The sequence below is a fragment of the Rhagoletis zephyria genome, unplaced genomic scaffold (genome assembly GCF_001687245.7).
Source record: "Rhagoletis zephyria isolate East Lansing unplaced genomic scaffold, Rhagoletis_zephyria_1.1 Rzeph_scaffold_00168, whole genome shotgun sequence".
Classification (NCBI taxonomy): domain Eukaryota; kingdom Metazoa; phylum Arthropoda; class Insecta; order Diptera; family Tephritidae; genus Rhagoletis; species Rhagoletis zephyria.
Genome location: NW_016157252.1, coordinates 105,376 through 127,337, shown reverse-complemented (window position 1 = coordinate 127,337; position 21,962 = coordinate 105,376). Strand labels below are relative to the sequence as shown.

Below are 21,962 nucleotides of genomic sequence, written 5' to 3'. Positions count from 1 at the left end.
TTAGCCCACGTCGAAAATCTGTGATTTTCTCGCCATCTGTGGGTCATTAGGGTTAAAATTGGAAAAATAAATTCACTGCAGTGTTCGGACCCCACTCCGAGAGAGATTTACTGCGCTTTTTGAAAATTTTTATATCTCTCCTCTCCTCTGCCTGCTTGTTCTATTTAGTTTTTTCATCAAAACCAACTCAAAACCACGTCAAAGGTCTGATACAACACTGTGACATCCGTGGGTCATTAGCGTTAAAATTGAAAAATACGTTCCCTGCCAGTGTTCGGACTCCGCTCCGGTAAAAGTCGATTTACAGGTCAATTCTGGCTTAGAAAGTAAATAGTCATTCGTAAGACAAATGAAAGACAGAAGGCAAGATAGTTGGAAAGACTTTTGTTAATCTAGCACAAAAGTCTTAGAAAAAAGCTCTCCCATTCACCACTCGTCATGAAAAGCTATTTTGACAGAAAGCACTTGTATGTCATTTAGCTCGCATCGCTCCTAGGGATGGGTAGTGGGGGGTTGGAATTCAATTTTTTCCGAATTTCGAATATTGCCCAACCATTCGATTATTCGATTCGAAATTTGAAGGAGTAAATTCGATTTAACTCGATTTTTTCGAATTTTCAAATACATTTCTTTACTAAAAATTTAAAAGTTTGTTTGTAATAATGATAACTCTAATCGAAAAAGAGATTCAGTTGAACTTATATTAATGCGATTAACTATCCATATCGCTCTTCTTAGCTTCACAACCAAAAATAAATAAAAATAAGTTTTTTTTTTAAATAAGTATCTAAAAAAAAAATATCAGAAAATATCCTAAAACTTAGCAAATGTAGCATATTTAAACTAATTTTTTGGACATATAACGTGATTTTATTTATTCTTCTTGCTTTAAAAAAACAAAAGAAAATTGTACATACTTCACGTTAGATTAGGGTTGCCAGATTTTTTATGCATGAACTCAGTACGTTAGACTTTTTAATGCTAAAAAATCAGTAATTTTCTGTACACTTTTATTCAAAGCAAGTCTATGAATATAAGTAACAGAAAATACTTTAAAACGCCAGAGTTCTTGTTTTTAACAATATTTTGGTATATAAATAAAATATAGTTCGGAGTAAATATCATAAAAAAAACTTTTTAATATACAACGCTTTTATAAGTGGACTAAAAATTAGAAAATAATATTTCTCAGTCCCATAGAATTTGTTTTGATAACTTTTGATTGTGAAATTTTTGGCAAAAGTCATTATAAACCATTTATGAGATTAAAAAAGAAAAACATGGAGCGCATGCAATACAAAGCATTGGATTTAATTGGCAATAGTCAAACTACATAACATAGACCCATGGTGAAATAATAATAAGGTGTTGTGACTTAGGGGGGTGGTTGTTGTAATTTGGCAATTTCGGCATACCAGCGTTAGAGTAATGCCTACTCTATTCATTCCAATTTCATTTCTGGGAAAAATGGAACAAAAAATGGAGCAGACAATTTTGTGAAAAAAAGTATGCGTAGGTATCACTTACTACGTTTATAAACTTTGCCGTATAAACGCCGAGCTATGTTTTTATTTGCAAATAACTAAATCACGCAAATAAGTATTGACTAGTGGTACTATTTGCAAATAAGCGCAAGACGCCGCCATTCTTAGGTTTATTTTCTTTTTCGATGGTCATCTTATTGCCTTCTAATAATCAAGACGTTGCCATTTTTATACCCGAGCCCACTTGTGCACAAGGGTATATTAATTTTGTTCACATAACGGTTGTTTGTAACAGCCAAAACGAATCGAGATAGATATAGACAAATGTATACATATATGCTCAGAATGAATAGAGAAATCGATTAAGCCATGTCTGTCTGTCCGTCCGTCTGTCCGTCCGTCCGTATACACGATAACTCGAGTAAAAATTGAGATATGTATATCAACGAAATTTGGTATGTAGGTTTCTGTTAATCCAAGGTAGGTAAATGGGCGAAATCGGACAGTAACCACGCCCACTTCCCATATAACGGTATTTTCCAGAAATACGAAAACTGCGATATTTTAGTAACTACTGAAGATAAATCACTCAAAATTGATATTTGTGATAATTTTCTGACGAAAAATAAGAATATTATAAATTTTTGGAAAATGGGCGTAGCCACGCCCACTTATGGTTACATGTGTATATCTTGGTAACCGCTGCACCAATTTCTTCCAAACTTGGCACAGTTGTTGGCCTTGGTACAGCATAAAAAATCGCCGAAAATTTTTAAAATCGGACAATAACCACGCCCACATCCCATATAACGGTAATTTAGAGAAATACAAAATCTTCGATAAATCAGTAAATATTGAAGCTAATTTATTCAAAATTGATGCTTGCAACAATTCTTTACCAAGAAATACGTTTATGGTAAAATTTTGGAAAATGGGCGTGGCACCGCCCACTTATGATCACATATATGTATATCGGTAACCGTTCTACCAATTTGTACCAAACTCGGTGTGGTTATTGTGCTTGCCACATATAAGCAAAACGTTGAAAATTATTGAAATCGGACTAAAATTATGGCCGCTTTTTATATAACGGTAAATTTCATAAATGCTTGAAACTTCAATAATTCGAAATTTAAGGACGCTAATTTACTCAAAATTGATACACCCCGGCTTGCCATCTAGCGGTAACTTTAGGAAAGGTGGAAAACATATATTTAATACTTGCGCCGGGTATTTAATGTTCGGCTCCGCCCGAACTTAGACTTTCTTACTTGTTAACTTTATTTTCTTTTTCGATTTTTTATAATCAGGCAAAATTAAAAAAGAGTTTTTCGCCATCGAATAAACATTGAGTTAGGTATTAGCAAAATATTTTTATTTGCAAATAGCTTACGTATAAACGTAGTAACTGTTTCTTTGTTTCGCTTTTGCTTTGAATTTTCGTTTCAAATTCATTGGAAAATTTTAGCGATAATTTCCAATAATTGTGATTTTGTAAGTAAATTTTTGGTAAAATATATACTATACATATCCAACAGATTATTGGAGCAGTGCCTCGGATGGCTACGATAATGTACTTTGGTCTAACAATTTAAACGCATAATTATTTTATAATATTACTGATAGAATTCAGAAATATAATTTTAAAATGTTAACGAAAATAAAGGTCGTAATGAAAATCCCTTTAAACTTAAGATATTTAAAAACTAAGTACGCATATACATGTACTTCAGAACTTAAGGAAAAAATTCAAATAAAATTCCATAAGGGCTAATGTCATTTTTGTAATTTTAAGAATAATTAAATAAGAGAACGGTATAATTTAATTTGTTTTCAAATGAATAAATGAAAGACGGAAAATAGTCCTTATTTTTTAAGTTTTAACCATCATCATATGTTGGGGTACGACCGTGTGGCCTTTAAGTTTTACAAATAATAATTTTAAGGTAGAAAAATACAACTGAATAGTAATTATTAAAATCAATATATTTGATCGAAAAAATCAAAATTAAGTAATAATAATTTCTTTTGAGCGAAAAAATGACCCTGTAATTACACTGGTTTACAGAAAAAATATTTTATTGATCAAGCTTCATTTAACTGGTGGACCCCACACCCTGATATATGTATGTATTGGAAATAGTACCCAAAAAGTAGTAAAAATAATCCAAATCTTTTCCCCCTTTTCCTACTACCCCAAAATGCATGGCCGCAATTGGCATGCAGAAAAAGGGAGGTTATGTAAGTGACATCACCTTATATTTATTTCACCATGCACAGACCAAAATTTCGAGATCGACTTTAAGCGGTCGTTATTCATATATCCACATTCATACATATATTACCCTTCATATGAATTTAGTAGCTCGATTCTGTAACTCTTCTCTACCGATTATTTTTCTACTGGTAGAGAATATACGTCATTCTCTACTACTCATTAGCAGTAGAGAACAGGGCGGAGAATTCATATTTAATCAACAATCTCGCCATTATGCTAGATTCTAATTGTTTCTTGAAAATACTTGACATCCGCATTCACATCCTAATTCGCGGATGTCTAAAATTCCACATTCGCAACATCCCTAGTTTATAAGTCGACATGCGTGCTAGAATATATTGGTGTGTGTGAAAATAATCGCATGAGAGTTTATTTTTACCTCGCTTTTATTAGGTTTGTTCCACACGAGCCCGCGGGTACCCACGGGGGCCCAAAGCAGCCCAGAAATCGTTCCTCACGCTAGAAAAATGGGTAATAGAGAGCGAATACATTCCACTTTTGGATCGTAAATATCTTCTTCTTTGTGCACGAAACAGCCCGGACTTTTTTTCCGGGCACAAATGTGCAAAAGGGCAATTTGAAATAACTGCTGTTGTTGTTTAAATCCGAAAGCAAATTTTATAAAAGCAAAAGTGGAAAATATCACAGAATTTTCAGAAAATTTAGTTATTTGGTAATTTTATTAGCCATATAAGATAAATACACGTAAAATCATTGTTTAGAGCTGATATGTTGATTCCGGGCACGAAATGTGGTTTTTTGGGTTCCTCACGCTCTGGGCACTTTTGGCACGTGTTGGCACATTTTTGACACTTGTGAGAGAGTAACTTATTTTTACTCTCTAATTACCGGAGCAGCCCGGAAAGCGTGGGGAACGAAGCTATTAGCGCGGGATGTAACTATGTAATATTGATGCGCCTAAAAGATGTAGCGATTTCCATTCTCAAGTTATATACCTGATGACAGTACGAATGGGAATTGTTTTAAACTTCCATTCTTAAAGTAACCTGATGACAGTACGAATGGAAATTGTAATAGCGAGGTTTTAGTTTTTTAAATTATAATTTTATTGATACAATAATATGTTGGGTGCAAGGCAAAAATTTTGTATAAGTATGTGTCGACATGTGTGCTAGAATATATTGGTCCGTGTGCAAGTAACGGGTGATTTTTTTGAGGTTAGGATTTTCATGCATTAGTATTTGACAGATCACGTGGGATTTCAGACATGGTGTCAAAGAGAAAGATGCTCAGTATGCTTTGACANAATGTCTACATTCACCATGGAAATATAAGTACCTACTAGATTTCACCAAGGAAAGGCCAACATAGTGCCATTTAGAAGCTTATAGCTCGCACACATAGCACATAGCTCGATTTGGTGTTTAATGCATCTCCTCGCCGGCAGAACTGCTTCATCTTTTTCGCAAAGTTTGCGTCGGTAGGAAACGAAAAAAAACTTATCCGCTTTCCTTTTGTTTTCACTATTACACTTTGCCACTTCACACTTCATTTTGCTCTTTAATATCTCAATAATTGTTTAAAGCCACGCAGAAATATTAACGCACAAATATTAAAATTGTTANGTAGATCAAAAGGCGAAAAGAGAATCACAGAGTGCGAGGAGACCTGCATCAAGAATGATAGAATACAATATTGCACCCATGAGAGAGAATTTTTGAGCGTAATTTTTGCGTGACGTCATCTTGGTGCAATTGCGAGACAGAAATGCCAAAACGCATAGAAAAATATGTAAACAATGCAGAAAAATGTGTTATATAAAATATAAAATGGTCCAATTTTGCTGGAGTCAATAAATATACAAAGATTCATTAATTAGGAACACGTAGCAATAATTTTGGACATGTAGCCCTTTAGGTAAGTACGATTTTAGCACATGCCGGATGTTGGAAAAATTCATGTTGACTTCACAGCTTTGATTTTACGACTTTTGTAGCATATCCGAGAGAATGTGTGAATGTGGCTTCTTCGCAAACAAATATTTTATGTAAATAAAACACAATTTAAGCTGAACTTTTAAACAAATTACAAGTTGAGCACGGTTTTATATTAGGTACGTAACAGCGCGGTAAGATGCCGCATGAATTATCCACTGGTGTATTGCCCCATACCAGCTCTAAAAAGAGTCAGGTACTAACAAAAATGAGTAGGTAGTGAAGTTTATTTATGTATTTACTGTAGAAACTACTTTGTATGTATGGTCAGCAAACTAAACCAGCAAATGTCTACATTCACCATGGAAATATAAGTACCTACTAGATTTCACCAAGGAAAGGCCAACATAGTGCCATTTAGAAGCTTATAGCTCGCACACATAGCACATAGCTCGATTTGGTGTTTAATGCATCTCCTCGCCGGCAGAACTGCTTCATCTTTTTCGCAAAGTTTGCGTCGGTAGGAAACGAAAAAAAACTTATCCGCTTTCCTTTTGTTTTCACTATTACACTTTGCCACTTCACACTTCATTTTGCTCTTTAATATCTCAATAATTGTTTAAAGCCACGCAGAAATATTAACGCACAAATATTAAAATTGTTACTTGGTTTCTTCGTATGCTCACAACCAACAATTGTACCAAGATGACCACACGCACACAGCTGATTCTGTCAAAATCACAAAGAGCGGATTAGCGGTACCGCTATGGGCGCAATCGCTATTTAGAGAGCCAGTGGTCTCCGATATTGCCTTCATCAAGTGAAACGGTTACCCCGATGTGCAATTCATTGAATGCAACGCTTGCTGATCGAAAGTACTGGAAGGCGCAAGAGGTGCATGTATTGCTGGGAGCAAATTTTGTAGGTAGAAGCATTATTGGGGTTGTGAAAGGAGGTGCAGACGGCACAGCATTAATGGAGACAATACTGGATGTAATCATTTTTTGGCGAGTATGCTCAACGGCGTGAAGGGCAGACAGGTGAGCTTATATCAATAGTTGAGTGCAACTATAATAGTTACCTAGAAAGATTATTAAGAAAATTTTGGGAGCTGGAGTCCATTGGTGAACATCCAATTAGGACAGAAGAAGAAGAGCAAGTAGAAAATATCTTTCTGAACACCTATTATAGGGATAGCGAAGGCGGATTTGTGATTACCATACCCTTACGAGATGTGCAAGACATTGGGAGCTGCAAAGAGATGCCTTGCGCCGGATTTTATATTTAGAGAAGCGGCTATAAAAAGATCCAGAATTGAAAGCGCATTATAGTGAGTTTATGAAAGAGTATGGGGAGCTGGGGCATATGCAGATTGTTGGGTAGCAAGAATGCGTTAAGGTATTATATCCCACATCATTGTGTTGTAAAAAAGTTTCGAGTGGTATTTGATGCGAGTTGTCGTACAAATAAACGAATCTCCTTAAATGAGGTGCAATTATTGGGCGAGAAGCTACAAAGAGATTTAAATGAGATAATAATGCGTTTCAGACACACAGAGTTGCGTTTAGTGCGGATATCTAGACGATGTCCCGCAAGTTAGAATTGCTAGGCACCAATTGGATTTGCAATGAATTTTTTGGCCCGGGAACAGATGTGAGCCATTAAGAGAATATTGGTTAACCGTTGTCACATATGGGATGACGTCTTCAGCATACAAGAGCGGTAATTCAGTGTGCTTGAGATGCAAAAGGAGAATATCCAGAAGCTGCTGATACGATTGTGAATGATATGTATATGGAGGATTGCGTAACCGGGGCTTATGATGAGCAAAGGGCCATTACATTGGCGTAGCAAATGGAGCTTATTCTGGTTGGTGCCGGCTTCAAGCTTCGTAAATGGAAATCGAACAGGCATGGCTGGCAAGGGTATTGTAAAGACACTGACTATACCAGAGGTGGTAACTAAGCATGTAGTTGTGAGCCATGTGGCTCAGTTATTTGACCCAAATGGGTACATATCGCCAGTGACGATAGTTCGGGAAATTTTGATACAGGATTTATGGCGCCTTAAGGGACGCGAAATTGCTAGTGGAGCTAGGAATAGATTGAGAGAGTTTTGGTGAATTACTTAGTGTTAGGGGAGACCAGTATGTTTGCATGTATGTATGTATTTATAAAAAAAAAAATGTATTGGTTAAAAAATGGTGGGTAAGCACTGAGGCCAATGGTAAAGTTCGTTTACCACCTCTGCATGGTTGTAAGCCATGCAGGGTCCGCAAAATGCTCCGGAAGCAGAGTCCGGAGGATGCATCAGACTAGCCCGAGCATACTTTGAACTGCCATCAAATTATAACTTAATAAAGTTTTATTACATGGCAGTTGAGAAGTGCATGTGTAAAAATTTCATTAATTTAATGAAGGAAAATTTTTGCACATGCAGCAGTACATAGCATGCATTTAGGCGCCTGGTGTTAGCAGCCGCTCCTAAGCAATTGGTATGGGATAAAGGGCCTCGAGAGATTTAAAATTCCTAGGTGGATTGGTGCAAGTAGTAAAGAGAAAAACGAGATTCATGGTTATGCAGATGCGTCTGAGGCTACTCACGGGGCTGTGATATACTTATATATTAGAACGGAGCATATAAATGGTGAAATTACGTGCAGTTTGTTAGTGTCTTAGACACGGGTGGCGCCTGTTAAAAAATAACGATTCCGCATCTAGAATTATCGGCTTGTGAATTATTGTCCAAGATTACAATGGAGGTTAAGCGAGCAATGGAGTGGAGCGAGATCAGTTACACGTTATGGGTAGATTCATTTGTGGTGTGGTGGAGGGATGACGGCAGATGAGCTGGTGAGCAACCGATTGTGGCTAGAAGGTCTACAATGGCTTGCTAAGCCAAGAGAGGTGCAAGCGGAAATTAAGATAAATGCAGTAAGCATTGGCGGGAGGCGGAGGGCTTGTTCCTCTTACACATTATGAGAGTAAGTTAGAGCGGATACTGAATATATTGGGATATGTGAAATGGTTCATTGAGAACCTTACAGAGTTTTTTAACACGCGATAGAACTAGGAGATTAGGAAGGGTGCGCAATCGATTGTGCCGATTCCAACAAAAGAAGAGAAATTGTGGGGCATGGAATATTTGTTGAGAAAATCGCAAGAGCTGCATCTCCATGATAAAAAGAGAGAATCGTTTCACAGAACATAGCAAAATAGAGTCGTTAAGACCAATCTTAGATAAAAATGGTTTACTAAGTGTGGGAGGGCGCTTATAAAATGCGGAGCAAGAATATAAAACGAGGCATCAAGCTACCATAGCAAGGGGCTCTAGGTTAGCCCAATTGATAGCGGATTATGCGCATAGGCAGACTAAACATGGAGCGGTGCAAGTAATGATCACTTTATACGACAGAAATATTGGATTCCGCATTTACGAAATGAGCTGAGGAAATTCTTACACAAATGTGTGGTGTGCGTGCGCTATAATTATTAGTTAGAACAACAATTGATGGCGGACTTGCCGGCTGATAGGATATCTTCTGGTAAGGCTTTCCTGCACTCTGCGTTAGATTATGCTGGCCCTCTTAATGTGCATATAAGGGTGCGAGATGAATACGTGGCGAAAAGTAAATGCTGGATTGTGATCTTCCTGTGCCTAAAAACGCATGCAATTCATATCAATTCAAGAACATCTGGCAACGTTCGTACTGTGCGGTCACTTAAACTTTCGCTTGAAAGAATTTCCAAAGTTTAACTCGTTTACAAAGTGCTAAGCAGTTCTAATTTGTGTTATTCACACCGTAAAAAGTTTACTGAAGCCAAATTCCAATAAATTGACTTGATTTAGTCATAAAGTGCGTTGATTGAAAAGNAAATAAATAAATAAATAAATATGGTGCTGGATTTGACGACGCAATCGTTCATTGCGTGCTATGAGAGGTTCATTGGAAGGCGTGGGCAATGCGAAAAGATTTACAGCAACAACCTTTGTTGGTGGTAGCAGGATCAGATGATCCAAATGATGTGCAGGCATTGACACCAGGCTATTTCCTTGTTGGAGAGCCGTTGGTGTTACCCCTTCCATTCGTGCTAGAGGAACAGCCAAGAAATGGGGGTACTTAGCTTTGGGAGCAAAGGCAAGCAATGGTGCGGCACTTTTGGGCTAGATGGCAGTACTTGAACAGTCTTCAAGAAAGAAAGAAATCGCGAAGAGAACGCGAAAATCTAAAAGTTGGTCAACTTGTAGTAATCAAAGCTGAGAATTTTCCACCTGCTCAGTGGGCTTTCGGTCATATGAGTGAGATAATTGTAAGCAAAGACAAACTAGTAAAATCTGTGGTAGTAGCGACAGAGACAAGCAGATTGACCAGACCAGTACAGAAGGTGTGCATACTACCGATTCAACCTGCCAATGTGGAGCAGTATTAGAAACATAATCAAGAATAAGAATATTGAATATTTGATCTGTTTAAATGGAAAACAGGAGGTCTTCGCTGGCACTGTTTCGTACATGGACGATGTCACAATGCGAAAGCCCTTTTTCGCACTGAAACGATCGTCGCCAAACGAATGTTCAGTTGGGGATTGAATTTGATATGAGCTAGACGTGTGTGTGCGATGAAAAATAATAATAAAGCATAAGGGTTTTTTATGGCTGTTGCCTTTTTCCCTTTCAAAAAATAGCAAGTGTTCGACTGTCAAACTGTGGGGATGTGTTTTTAATCGCTCCGCTGAGATATTATTAATAATAATAATGCACGTAAAGTAAAGAAAAAAGAACAAAACCAGTACGAAAAGACAATACTAGGCATAAATAAGCTTTCTGCTTATTTGCCTATAATTGTAAACTACTTTTTCTGAATTTTCGCAATGCCGCCAGCAATTCAACTAAATGTGCCAACATACGATAAAAAAAAATCAGCTCCGGCCCAACCGCGCTAACCGAATAGTGAAACAAGCACCAAGTGCAGTGAAATCAACCTCGCCGTAACAGAAGCTGACCAAAAGCATTCAGCTGATTGACGAAATGCTTACGCTAGGCGCACATTTCATCCGATAGGCCGACCGATTTTGGCCGAACAATTTGACCGTCCGAACTGATGCGCACACTTAACCAGATTATTTGCCGACCGTATTTGTAAGCACAAATCTAGTTTTCATTTAAATTTTGTAAGCGGTGAAATAATTTGATAAATTTTAATGGACACTCTAAACATGTGATTTTATAGGTAATTTTTTTGTTTTGCACCCAATAAGTTAATTTTTCGCAGTCCATTTTGGTACTTTTCACCTGACATCGGGCGAGAAAAACAAACATGTTTGAATTTATCGTCACTGACGGACGGCAACGGCCGATGTCGGTACGGTTATCGGTTTATGTGTGAGAGCGCTCATATAATCATTTATTCATATCGCCCGTATATAGCCGATATCGGCCGAGCACAATTCGGCCAATGCCGGCTGCAGTGTGCGCGTAGCGTTACTTTTCGTTCGTTTCCCCCACAAACAACGCTTATCGCGGTAAATCGTTCTCTCCCTCCCCAAACCTCGTGCATTACATCTTGGCATGCACAGTCGCCAATGTCTCTGGTAGACGAAGTTGTTCTAACGCAACAACAAAGCACTAGCTTAGCAACAAGCACAGTAAAAATGGTGAGCGCAGCTCTCACAACAACGGCTACAACCACGACTTAAGCAAACACAGCGGTTTCACAATGCAGTTCACCCACACCTGCACAAACGGGAATATCGGCACCAGCCCAAGCCAATCAACGCAGCGCAGAGCAAGTTGACCTACTTAATCCAACAACCCGTACATTGACTCAAACGGGTATTGATAGGTACATACAAGTCACAGCTACTGTATAAGCCCACAGCAGCAAAAAATTGCAAATCCGCCAAAAATTGGAAAAACGAAAACCACTTACATTAACCATCTGCTGGGAAATATGTTTGCGATTCTGGACAATGAATGTGACAAAGAGCCGAATGAAGTTTCCACACCCAAACCGGTCCCAATTTATTTACGAGAGCAAAACTGTAGTGAGTTCGTGAATAAATTAATTCAGTTTATTGGAGACAATACGTTCCACGTAACGTCAATTACCAAGGGCAACATTAAAGATACCAAACTTCAGATTCTAACTGAAGAAGATTACCGGTTGGTAACCAACCACCTTAATGACGATAAGAAAAACTTCTATACGTACCAGCTCAAAAGCAGCAAAGGACTGCAAGTAGTAATAAAAGGTAGAGAATCAAGTGTACCCATTGGTCATATTGCTCATGCACTATGTAGAGAAGATAGGATTTGCTGTTAAAAATGTTGTCCATATTATCAACAGAGGGAAAAGCCTATGTTTTAGGTAGAACTTAAGCCAGAAACAAGGCCAATCAATAAAAAAGCAGTGCACCCAATCTACAACTTACGATAACTTCTACACCGAAGAATAACAGTGGAGGAGCCGCACAAGCGAAACGGTCCCGAACAGTGCACAAATTGTCAAGAATTTGGGCATACTGCACCTTTCGTCTATTGTGTTTCCTGTGGCGACCTTCACGCTTCCGCTTCGTGCAAGGCTATCAAAGCTGATGTGGCTGTAAAGAAATGCAGTAATTTCGGAGGTAACCACACCTCCAATTATAGCTCTCATGCATACCAACCATCTCAGGAGCCAACGCGCAGCGGGTTCCCAACGTTTCTTTTGCAGACGCATTAAAACTAACAACACAGCCAAGCACGGTGAAATCAAACTCCAATCAAGAATCATTTGCAAATATTCAAAGGAATAATACTGAGAAAATGCAGCCGAAACCCCCTCATTTGTGGCATAGAATATTGAATCTTACCTAGTGTATGACTCAATTTATGATACTATGCAAAATGTGATCCAAGACTTCATAAAGGCTCAAAACCAATTGTTGCAAATTTTAGTGAAGAAAAAATTAGTGAGTTGAAAATTTGCTTATGGAATGCTAACGGTGTAAACCAGCGTAGATTAGAACTCAGTCATTTACTCACTGAATATAACATAGATGTTATGCTACTGTCCGAGACACATTAACCAAATAAATATAATTTCTCGCAAAGCATACGTACTGGGGATCACGCCTTATTAACCCAAAAGGGCGGCAGTTTTACAATATTATTATAAACAGGCACAATAGAGAATTGAGGTCACATCTCCTGGTAAACCTACTTACTATTATCCGATCACTCCCCTACATTAATAAAACTATATGAACAACCCCAAAACATCGAGATTGAGCCTCGTCTAACTTCAAATAACACCAACTGGCTTAAATATAAAAAGTACATCAGTAGTCACCTTAAATTACTTAATTAATTAATTAATTAGACTCCTTTGTTGAAGATTTTAAAGAAACACTTACTTCAGCCACCTACGCCTTCATCAGTTGCAATTACCTAAATAGAAAAACTTGTAGCAGAAAAGCGGCGCCTAAGAAGATAATGGCAGGACCATCGCTCACTAACCTCACAGCTACTGTATAAAGCTGCCAGTAGAAAACTGAAACAAGCTCTCCAACGTGCAGAGGATCGCAACTTGCAACGGTGCATTAAGAAGCTTTCCCCGAATTCTACTGAAAGATACTCTATAGAAATCGCTAAAGTACTTCAAAACTCCAGTGGCTACGGAAATGCCAATTAGGAACCAAAGTGGTGCCTGGGCTCGTAGTGAGCAGGAGAGAGCCGAATGTTTTTCATACCATTTAAAGAATGTGTTTCAGCCAAACTGCCCAACGAACAACTTCAGGCTGCCACGGTTAACCAAAAATACAAATGAGCTATACACACCTAGCAAGACGAACTCTTTAGAAGTAAAAGCTATAGTAAAGCAGGGCTCGAATCGTAACATCCGTTCACGGATCAAACACGATACGAAAGAAAATTACGTGATACGTCAGGCAGTATAAGCTGAATGGGAAAAAGAGTACGTTCACGTATGTCATAATCCAAAAAATGTGTTTTTACGTGACGAGTAGTACGATATCGTATGTGACGATTCGAGCCCAGCGTAATCCAAAGAAATCGCCGGGTGCTGATTTTATAACTCCGAAAATGCTAATAGAGCTACCGAATGCTTCACCAGCGATTCTTTCTGACCTTTTCAACGCTATCCTCAAATTCGGTTACTTTCCGAAATCATGGAAAAGGTCGAAGATAATCATAATAGCCAATCCTGGAAAAGACGCACAGCCGTCTTCATACAGACCAGTATTTAAGTTTACTGCCCTGTCTTTCCAAAGTATTCGAAAAAGTACTCCTATCAAAGATATCTCCCTTTCTCCATGACCGCAATTTAATACCAGCACACCATTTTGGCTTCCGAGAAAAACATAGTAGAATTGAACAAGTTAATCGAATTACAAATGAAACCAGAAGGGCATTTGTGCTCAGAGAGTACTGCGCTGCAATTTTTCTCGATGTAGCACAAGCATTCGACAAAGTGTGGCACGACGCACAGTGCGTCCCTTCCATATAAAATGTGGACAAAAATAGAATTATGGACATGTACATGAAAATTCGCTTTTTAGTAAAATTGAGGACGCTCAATTCAAAAATGCAATTGGTTTTGGATAACTTTCATACTTTTACTGCAAACGCAGTTTGGAGTTAAAAATTTGAGTTCATGTGGCTTTTACATAGGTATGCACATAATATAGTTAGTTCTATTTTCAAAAGTTAGGTGTCAAATGACAGAGCTTGGCCTGTAGATGTGCAATAAATTTTTTTTTTTTTAAAGGGTTGCCACCTATTACAAATTTAATTAAAATTATTTAATAAGTTAAATGAATTAGATATTACAAAATGGGTATCAATTGCACTAGTATTGAAAATACTTTACCTCTAAATAACACGTAGAAAGATTGCCACATGTTTAAAAAATCAAATTCACTTTAATTAAGGGAATAAGGTAACTGAAATATGTATATCAATATTAGTATCAGACAAATAAAAAAATTTTACATATTTAGCACGAAATAAGTGGAGAGTAAAAACATTCCCGAATGTAATTAGAACAAATTACAGATTGACAATGTATGTATTTGTAATAAAACAACAAATACAATGGCGTAATCCTATGGTTTGACGTAATTAATATTTTAGTTTAACTAAATTCGACTTTACAATCAGGTGGTTCGTAATATTTTTCAGCTAAAACCTTCTTAAACCTTTTTCGTCTGGCCCCCTTATGGTGATACCTATCTATTTCAATTACCTATTTCTTTTAATTCAAGTGGAATTTGATTTTTTAAACAGGTGGCAACTCTCTACATGTAGTTAATACACATTTCGATTAATACCCATCTTTTAATAATTCATTTAACTTATAAAAAATTTTAATCTAATTTTATACAACAATCTAATTTTTTAACAGGTGGCAACTCTTTAAAAAAACCTCTATTATCTACAGGTCAAGCTTTTTAATCTGACTTTTCATTCTTGAAAATAGAACGAATCGTGCAGATCTGATGGAACTGATAAGAAATGAAATAATTATTTTATGCATTAGCAAAAACCGCGTTACTACAAAAAGTGCAAAAAATGAGCAGGTTTTTATTTCTTCTTTCGATTACTAATCAGAACGATTACATAGGTTCGGTAATCGTAATGAATAATTCAATTATTGTTTTTAACCGAGGAGTTAGTAATCAAGTATAATTAGAATTAATCGAAAAACAATCATAATTATTTGTCATTAAAAAAAATAATCAATAATAAGCAAAAATAGTCAAAAAAGTAGTTGATTAAATTTGGTGATTGCTTTTGATTATTTTTGATTTTTTTGTTATATTTAATTATTTGTTCGATTTCCTTGCAAAAAAACATACTTGTTTGTTTTTTGACATGCTTAAGGTAGCGGAATACACATACATATCTAACATACATGCATACCCTCCAAAAATGCAAATATTCCCTACTTCCCTGTTATCTATGGTCATTTGAAAGAGCAACGTAACACCGTATTTCACAGCTACATACATATTGTCGACAAAACACATTTTTCCGTCTGAGCAATACATTTTATTTAAAATAATTTACATAATAATAAAAAATCAAAAATAATAAAAAAAAAAATTATTTTATTGTAAAACTAATCCAATTAGCTTTTTTGATTATTTTTAGTTATTTTTAATTTTTTCTTCCAATTGGCTACAATTACGATTATTTTTTGATTATTTTTAATGGTAATCGGTAATTATTAATTTAGAAGTGGAAATAATGGTAATTATCCATTCAGCAGATTTTAAAAAAATAATTAATTAAATCGGTAATCATTACAATTTATAATCATTACTTAACAGCTCTGGTTTAATTTTATTCTAAAATTTTAATTCCTGTATTTCTCTACTATCTATATGGAAACAAGAAATGTTAAACCAACATTTTATTTCAAAGAATATATTTTTGACATTTATTTCTGTGAGGAGCTTACGGATGGCTATGCTCTTATTAAAATTCTTAGTATAAAATTTGTCGACTTTAGTGGCTTCCTGGCGGCATATAATTTTTTTTTTAGGGAAATGTCTATTTAATTCTTTTTAGTGGATAAATTGTCTTTATAAAATTCCAAACAAGTTCACATTGCAGATAATGAATTTTTCGATTTTTGCCCACTTAGGCGGCACTTATATATAGAATTAAAAAATTATTACCGCCAAAATTCCACAAAATATTTGAATCATACATGTGATGTAAGAAACCCAGCGTAAGGTAAGGAGAAGAAGGAGGAAGTAGAGAAAAAGAGCACGTGAAGTTGACCGAAGCTGAAAATCTCATTTTTCCAAATCAATCATTTTAACTAAATGTAAAATATCTTTATACTTGTTTAAATAAACAACTGAAATATTTACTACGTAAATATTAACATTTTTTACATACATATCTAACAGAAAATTTTCTCTAAAAGTATCTAATTTCNGACAACAAATGAGCTCAGCGCAAGAATGATAAAGAATGCCTGTATGTAGATCGAACAAAAAGAAAAAGGAGAACGTAGCAGAGGGAAATCAAGTTGAAGTTGAACAAGTGGAAGCTGAAAAAGTTGAAAGCGAAGAAAACGTATTTCAGTTGATAGAAGTTGAAAAAGCCGTGGACGACAACAAAATGCAGTCAACTACGGACGTTTTGTGGCAATTCTGCCAATCCAGTTGAACTGCTGGAGTTGCTAAAAGCGCTGGAATCGTGTAAGAATGTCTCCGTCGAACAATTTGCAAAAATCGTTCCGGACTATGATGGTGTGACAATTCCAATTGGAAAGTGGTTGGCGAATTTTAATGAGAATGCTGCCGCATACGAACTAACAGAAAAAGAGAAGTACGTGAATGCGCGAAACAAAATGAAGGCAACGGCAAAACTATTCTTGGAAGCAGTAAGCGTATCTAACTACGAATCTCTGTGTGAAGCGCTAATCGACGAATTCGACGTGAAGTTCAGCAGTGCGGACGTACATCAGAAGTTAATGCAAAGGCGAAAGAAGAACGATGAAAACTTCCACGAATACGTGCTGCAAATGAGAAAGCTGGCAGCATTAGGGTCGGTGGAGGACGAAGTAGTTGTTCGATACATTGTCGACGGACTGCAGGTACGTGACGATCTAAAATACCCATTGTATAGTTCCAAAACATTTAAAGAGCTAAGAGACCGTTTTGAGATTGTACAGCAAATGAGTTGCAAGCAGAGCAGCAGCGGTGCATTACAGAAGCAAAACTATACAAAGCATGTGCAAAAGGGTAGAGACGGCGACGGCGAGCCGCGCGCGGTCTGTAAACAACATTGCTTCAATTGCGGGTCAAACACACACATGCGTTCGGAATGTAAAGCTGAAACGAAATGCTTCAAATACAGCGGCAATGGTCGCATTGCGAAGAATTGTGAGAATCAGAAGCGAACGGTGAGCGTAGTAATGAGCGATAAACGAAGTAAGCAAATGCAGATTGGCAACAAATATTTTTCGTGCTTGATAGACACAGGTGCAGATGTGTCGCAGCTGATAGCAAAACAAACAACGAAATTATTGTATGCTACGATTTTATCCAACAATTCCAATTAGAATTTAATACTAATGGGTACTTTTTCTCGGATAAGACGAAGCAAATACACGACGAAGACAAATTTAAATGCGTATACAATATCGTAGAGAAGGTGCCTGAAATTTATGTTTTGCCACAATTTAAGAGCGTCGTTACGAAATTAATTAATGAGTACAATCCAGTAGTTAGCCCGATTGAACATCCTATTCAGCTGAAGATAATACCAAAAGACGATTTTATTAACTTCAATGAGAGTCCAACTCGACTTTCTGCAGCAGAGCGCAACGTTGTAAAGAGCCAAGTAGATGAGTGATTGAAACTTGGTATAGTTCGGGAATCCAATGCAAACATAGCAAGTAAAGTAGTCTTGGCAAAGAAGAAAGACGGTGGTTATCGTGTTTGCATAGATTACCGTAAACTAAATGCTGCTGTGTTAAAGGATCGTTTTCCTGTGCCAATTATCGACGAAGTGTTAGAGAAGATACAGTCAGCGAAATTTTAGTTAGTTAGTTAGTTTTTTGGGTCATGAAATTCAGAACGGTAGTATTTGACCTGGAAGCGATAAAATTAAAGCTGTTAAAAATTTTGTTGTACCGAAAAATATTAGGGGCGTGCAAGCTTTCCTAGGGTTGACGGGATACTTTAGGAAATTCATCCAAAATTATGCCATCATGGCTAGGCCGCTAACACAGTTGTTGAAGAAGGAATCTGAATTTCAAATTGGTCCGAAGCAACAGCAAGCAATACTTGATTTGAAGACACCGCTTACGCAAGAGCCCGTTTTAAAAATTTTTAAACAGAATGGTAAAACACAACTTCATGTAGATGCGTCCAAGTATGGATTTGGCGCGACATTAGTACAAGAGCATGAGGGGAAGTGGCATCCGGTGTTTTATTGGAGTCGAAAGACTTCACTGCAAGAAGAAAGACTTCATAGTTACTTCCTTGAAGTCAAAGCTGCGTACTTAGCAACTAAGAGATTACGACATTATTTAATGGGCATTCGGTTTGACCTCGTTACCGATTGTGCGGCGTTTAAGCAGACAGCCGCTAAAAAAGACGTACCCAGGGAAGCAGGTGCAAGTACAAATTCAGAAAGCACAACAAACCGATGAGCATCTAAAAGCGGTAGCAGCAGTTCTCGACAACAAACCATACGCAGATTATGTAATGAAAAACGGAGTATTATATAAGCAGTTGAATAGGCAAGAGTTGTCGGTGGTACAAAAGGCTATGAATGCGCACGTCCACTCGTCAACGAAATTTACACCATATGAGATTATGTTTGGCATAACAATGAAAAGCGAGATGTCTACCGATATAATAAATCTACTTCAAGAAGAATTATTGGTCGCATTTCAAGATGATCGTCGTAGTCTGAGAGAAGAAGCCAGGGTCAATATTCAGAAAGCTCAAGAAGCGTACAAAAGAAACTTTGACAAAAAGCGTAAAAGCAGTCAAGACTACCAAAAAGCAGATTTGGTTGCGATAAAGGTAACACATTTTTCGAATAAGAAGTTATCAAACAAATTCATCGGACCTTATAAAGTCGTCGAAGTCAAACGTAATGGGAGATATGTCGTCGAAAAGGCAGCCGAGTTCATAGGGCCTCGCGTTACATCCACCACTGTGGATAATATTAAGCTTTGGGTACATTTTGAAGTTGACGAAGATATGTCATCTGGGACAGATGACGAGCAGGATGACAGAATGTGATGTGGGCAACCCTGCGTGATGTAAGCAACCCTGCGCGATGTAAGAAACCCGGCGTAAGGTAAGGAGAAGAAGGAGGAAGTAGAGAAAAAGAGCACGTGAAGTTGACCGAAGCTGAAAATCTCATTTTTCCAAATCAATAATTTTAACTAAATGTAAAATATCTTTATACTTGTTTAAATAAACAACTGAAATATTTACTACGTAAATATTAACATTTTTTACATACATATCTAACAGAAAATTTTCTCTAAAAGTATCTAATTTCACTTCAGAAGACATGTTGATAACGGCTGACGTTCCTCAAGTGTACTCGGGCCTATGCTGTATCACAGCGCACGGCACTGCGCGCGAGTGACGAAAGCAGCCACAGTAGCATGCTGAAATGACTCGCTTATATATACACCAGATTTGGAAGTTTTTATCCAGACGTCCAATCGACATGTTTGAGATATCGTTGGAAAGGTCTTGCAGGTCTTGTGTCCAGAAAATGTATTCAAGTTTCATAAACGATTAACCGGATTCTTAAAAATTAGGCTAAATTGTTGCGAAACAAAAAACTTTTTGTTTTTTTGGTTTTGCCGGTTTAAGGGGGCATATGGGTACACCCAACATATTTAGTGTTATTCTATAGGCCAATACCTTTCAAACGATACCTTACATATTGAGTTCCGGCTACTAGTTGGAAAGATATAGAGCTAAATGTGTTTTGGTTCGTGTCTCCACTACGAGATGCTTTGGTAAGTATGTGGCGTCTGTACGTACCTTCCCGCAGGGCTTGGGGGCCTGCGTTAGTTGTGGGCAGCGGAACGGTGGATCTCTAGGATTTGAGGCTAGGTGGGGTGGTCAACCGGAGGCGATGGGTTGGCCTTTGCAGGGCAGCGCTGAAGGTTATCCGTTGGGGTTGAACGGCGTCGGCTAGTTGCTGGCGGTGGCGTAAAAACCCGGCGGCTGCTGGAACAAAATGATGCTACTCTGTCACTGCAAATTGCGTGACCGGGAGATTTGTTAAATAAAAACACTTCAGCTTTCAATTTAAATGACGAACGCACACGTTTATATGCCTTTAATTCAATTCGCGATACAAAATTTTCACTTTAAGTACAATATCAAAACAAGTGCCACAGTTCAATCGTGTGGTTTTTCGACAAGAGAAGATATATATGTGTGTATACATATGTTGCTTTGACAGCTGGTGATCGTTCAAGTGAGCGAGTAGCGCACGCGTTGCCAACTACCCGGTTGGCTGATAGGGGTGTCCCCGTTGCGAGCTAATTATTAGTTCAAAAAAGTTACATTTCATAGAAATAATTCAAGTCTAGATACTTCAATAAATACGAATGGTTAATGCGGGGTGCGTGCGCTAGTCACTCACTTGAACATCCTGCCCCGCCTAGGCGCGCTAGACGGCTAGTGCCACTTTCAACTGCTCCAGCGCTCTAATGGCCTCATCCATAAGCCGATTTGCCGTCCTTTCTCTGAATGCAGCGGTATGGAGCCCTGTTGCCGAACGTTTGACGGTGCGTGGTTGTGTAATGGTGGCTGCAGTCGGATTGTAGCGATGGGTAGCGGCCTGGGTAGGTGGGTTGCGACGATTTTGTTTTGCGTTTGAGCGGGATGCAGGTGTCGGAGGTGTTTGAGCTGGAGGTGCGGTGGTACGGCGATGTGGCTGCGGTGGCGGCGGGGCCCGATGAAGCATCGTATGGTGCGGCAGTGCACATATCCTGCACGTGATCTGGGATGTGCATTCGCTGGTAGCGTGCGACAGTGCCAGGCAGTTGGTGCAGTAGTTATGGGCCCGCGTCAACAAGTATCGCTGCGCTGGCTGCATCCTTCTAAAGAGCGGGCATGTTCGTAGCGCGTGGTGACGCGCGCAAACTCGGCACTTCTGATAATCAGGGTTTGGGCGCCCCCCGCGGTCGCTAGCGGCCACAAACACCTGCGAGCGGAGTGATGTTCTTGGTGCTGGTGTGGGTGCTGAATCCATTCACGCCTGTAAATAGTTGTGTAGATATATAATTTTAGTGGGACGTATATCGAGTATCGTGGGTCATGAGACAGAGAAGTATATAATTGTTATTTTGGGGAAAAGGCGCGTATGGTGATTGGAGGAGAGACAAATTTACGATCAAGCGGTTTGTGGTATAAGTGGTAACGAATCACGATGATGGTGAGTTGAAGTTCGGCCGGTGGCAAGAAACATAATTTAACTATCGGCCGAGTGAGAATGCCGGTTTGAGTGCGTACCTCGACAACACGAACATGCCCATCCTTGCCAGGGTGCAACCTATCGATGCGGCCCAGGCGCCATTCCGTGGGCGGGAGTGTGTCATCATTAATGACTACGCATTCTCCGATTCTGGGTTCGACTTGAGCATTCTTCCACCTGTGTCGCTTATGTAAGTCTTTGAGGTAGTCTTCCTTCCATCGTTGTGCGAATTGGTGGTGTAAGACCTTGAGTTTTTCCCATCTATTAATGAGCGAGAGGTTTTCGCGACTAGATTCGGGGAATGATAGGAGGGGAGCACCCCGG

General features: G+C 38.2%; 1 protein-coding gene across 1 annotated transcript in view; it reads right to left on the bottom strand.

Annotated features, from left to right (window-relative positions):
• Positions 1 to 20,618: 20,618 nt before the first annotated feature.
• The window catches only part of LOC108355685 (uncharacterized), a 7,543-nt gene continuing 6,199 nt past the window's right edge, over positions 20,619 to 21,962 (bottom strand). The window contains exon 2 of the mRNA XM_017606832.1: positions 20,619 to 21,422. Coding sequence (XP_017462321.1) covers positions 20,832 to 21,416 — 585 coding nt within the window. The 5' untranslated portion in view covers positions 21,417 to 21,422 and the 3' untranslated portion in view covers positions 20,619 to 20,831. The remainder of the gene's footprint in view (positions 21,423 to 21,962) is intronic.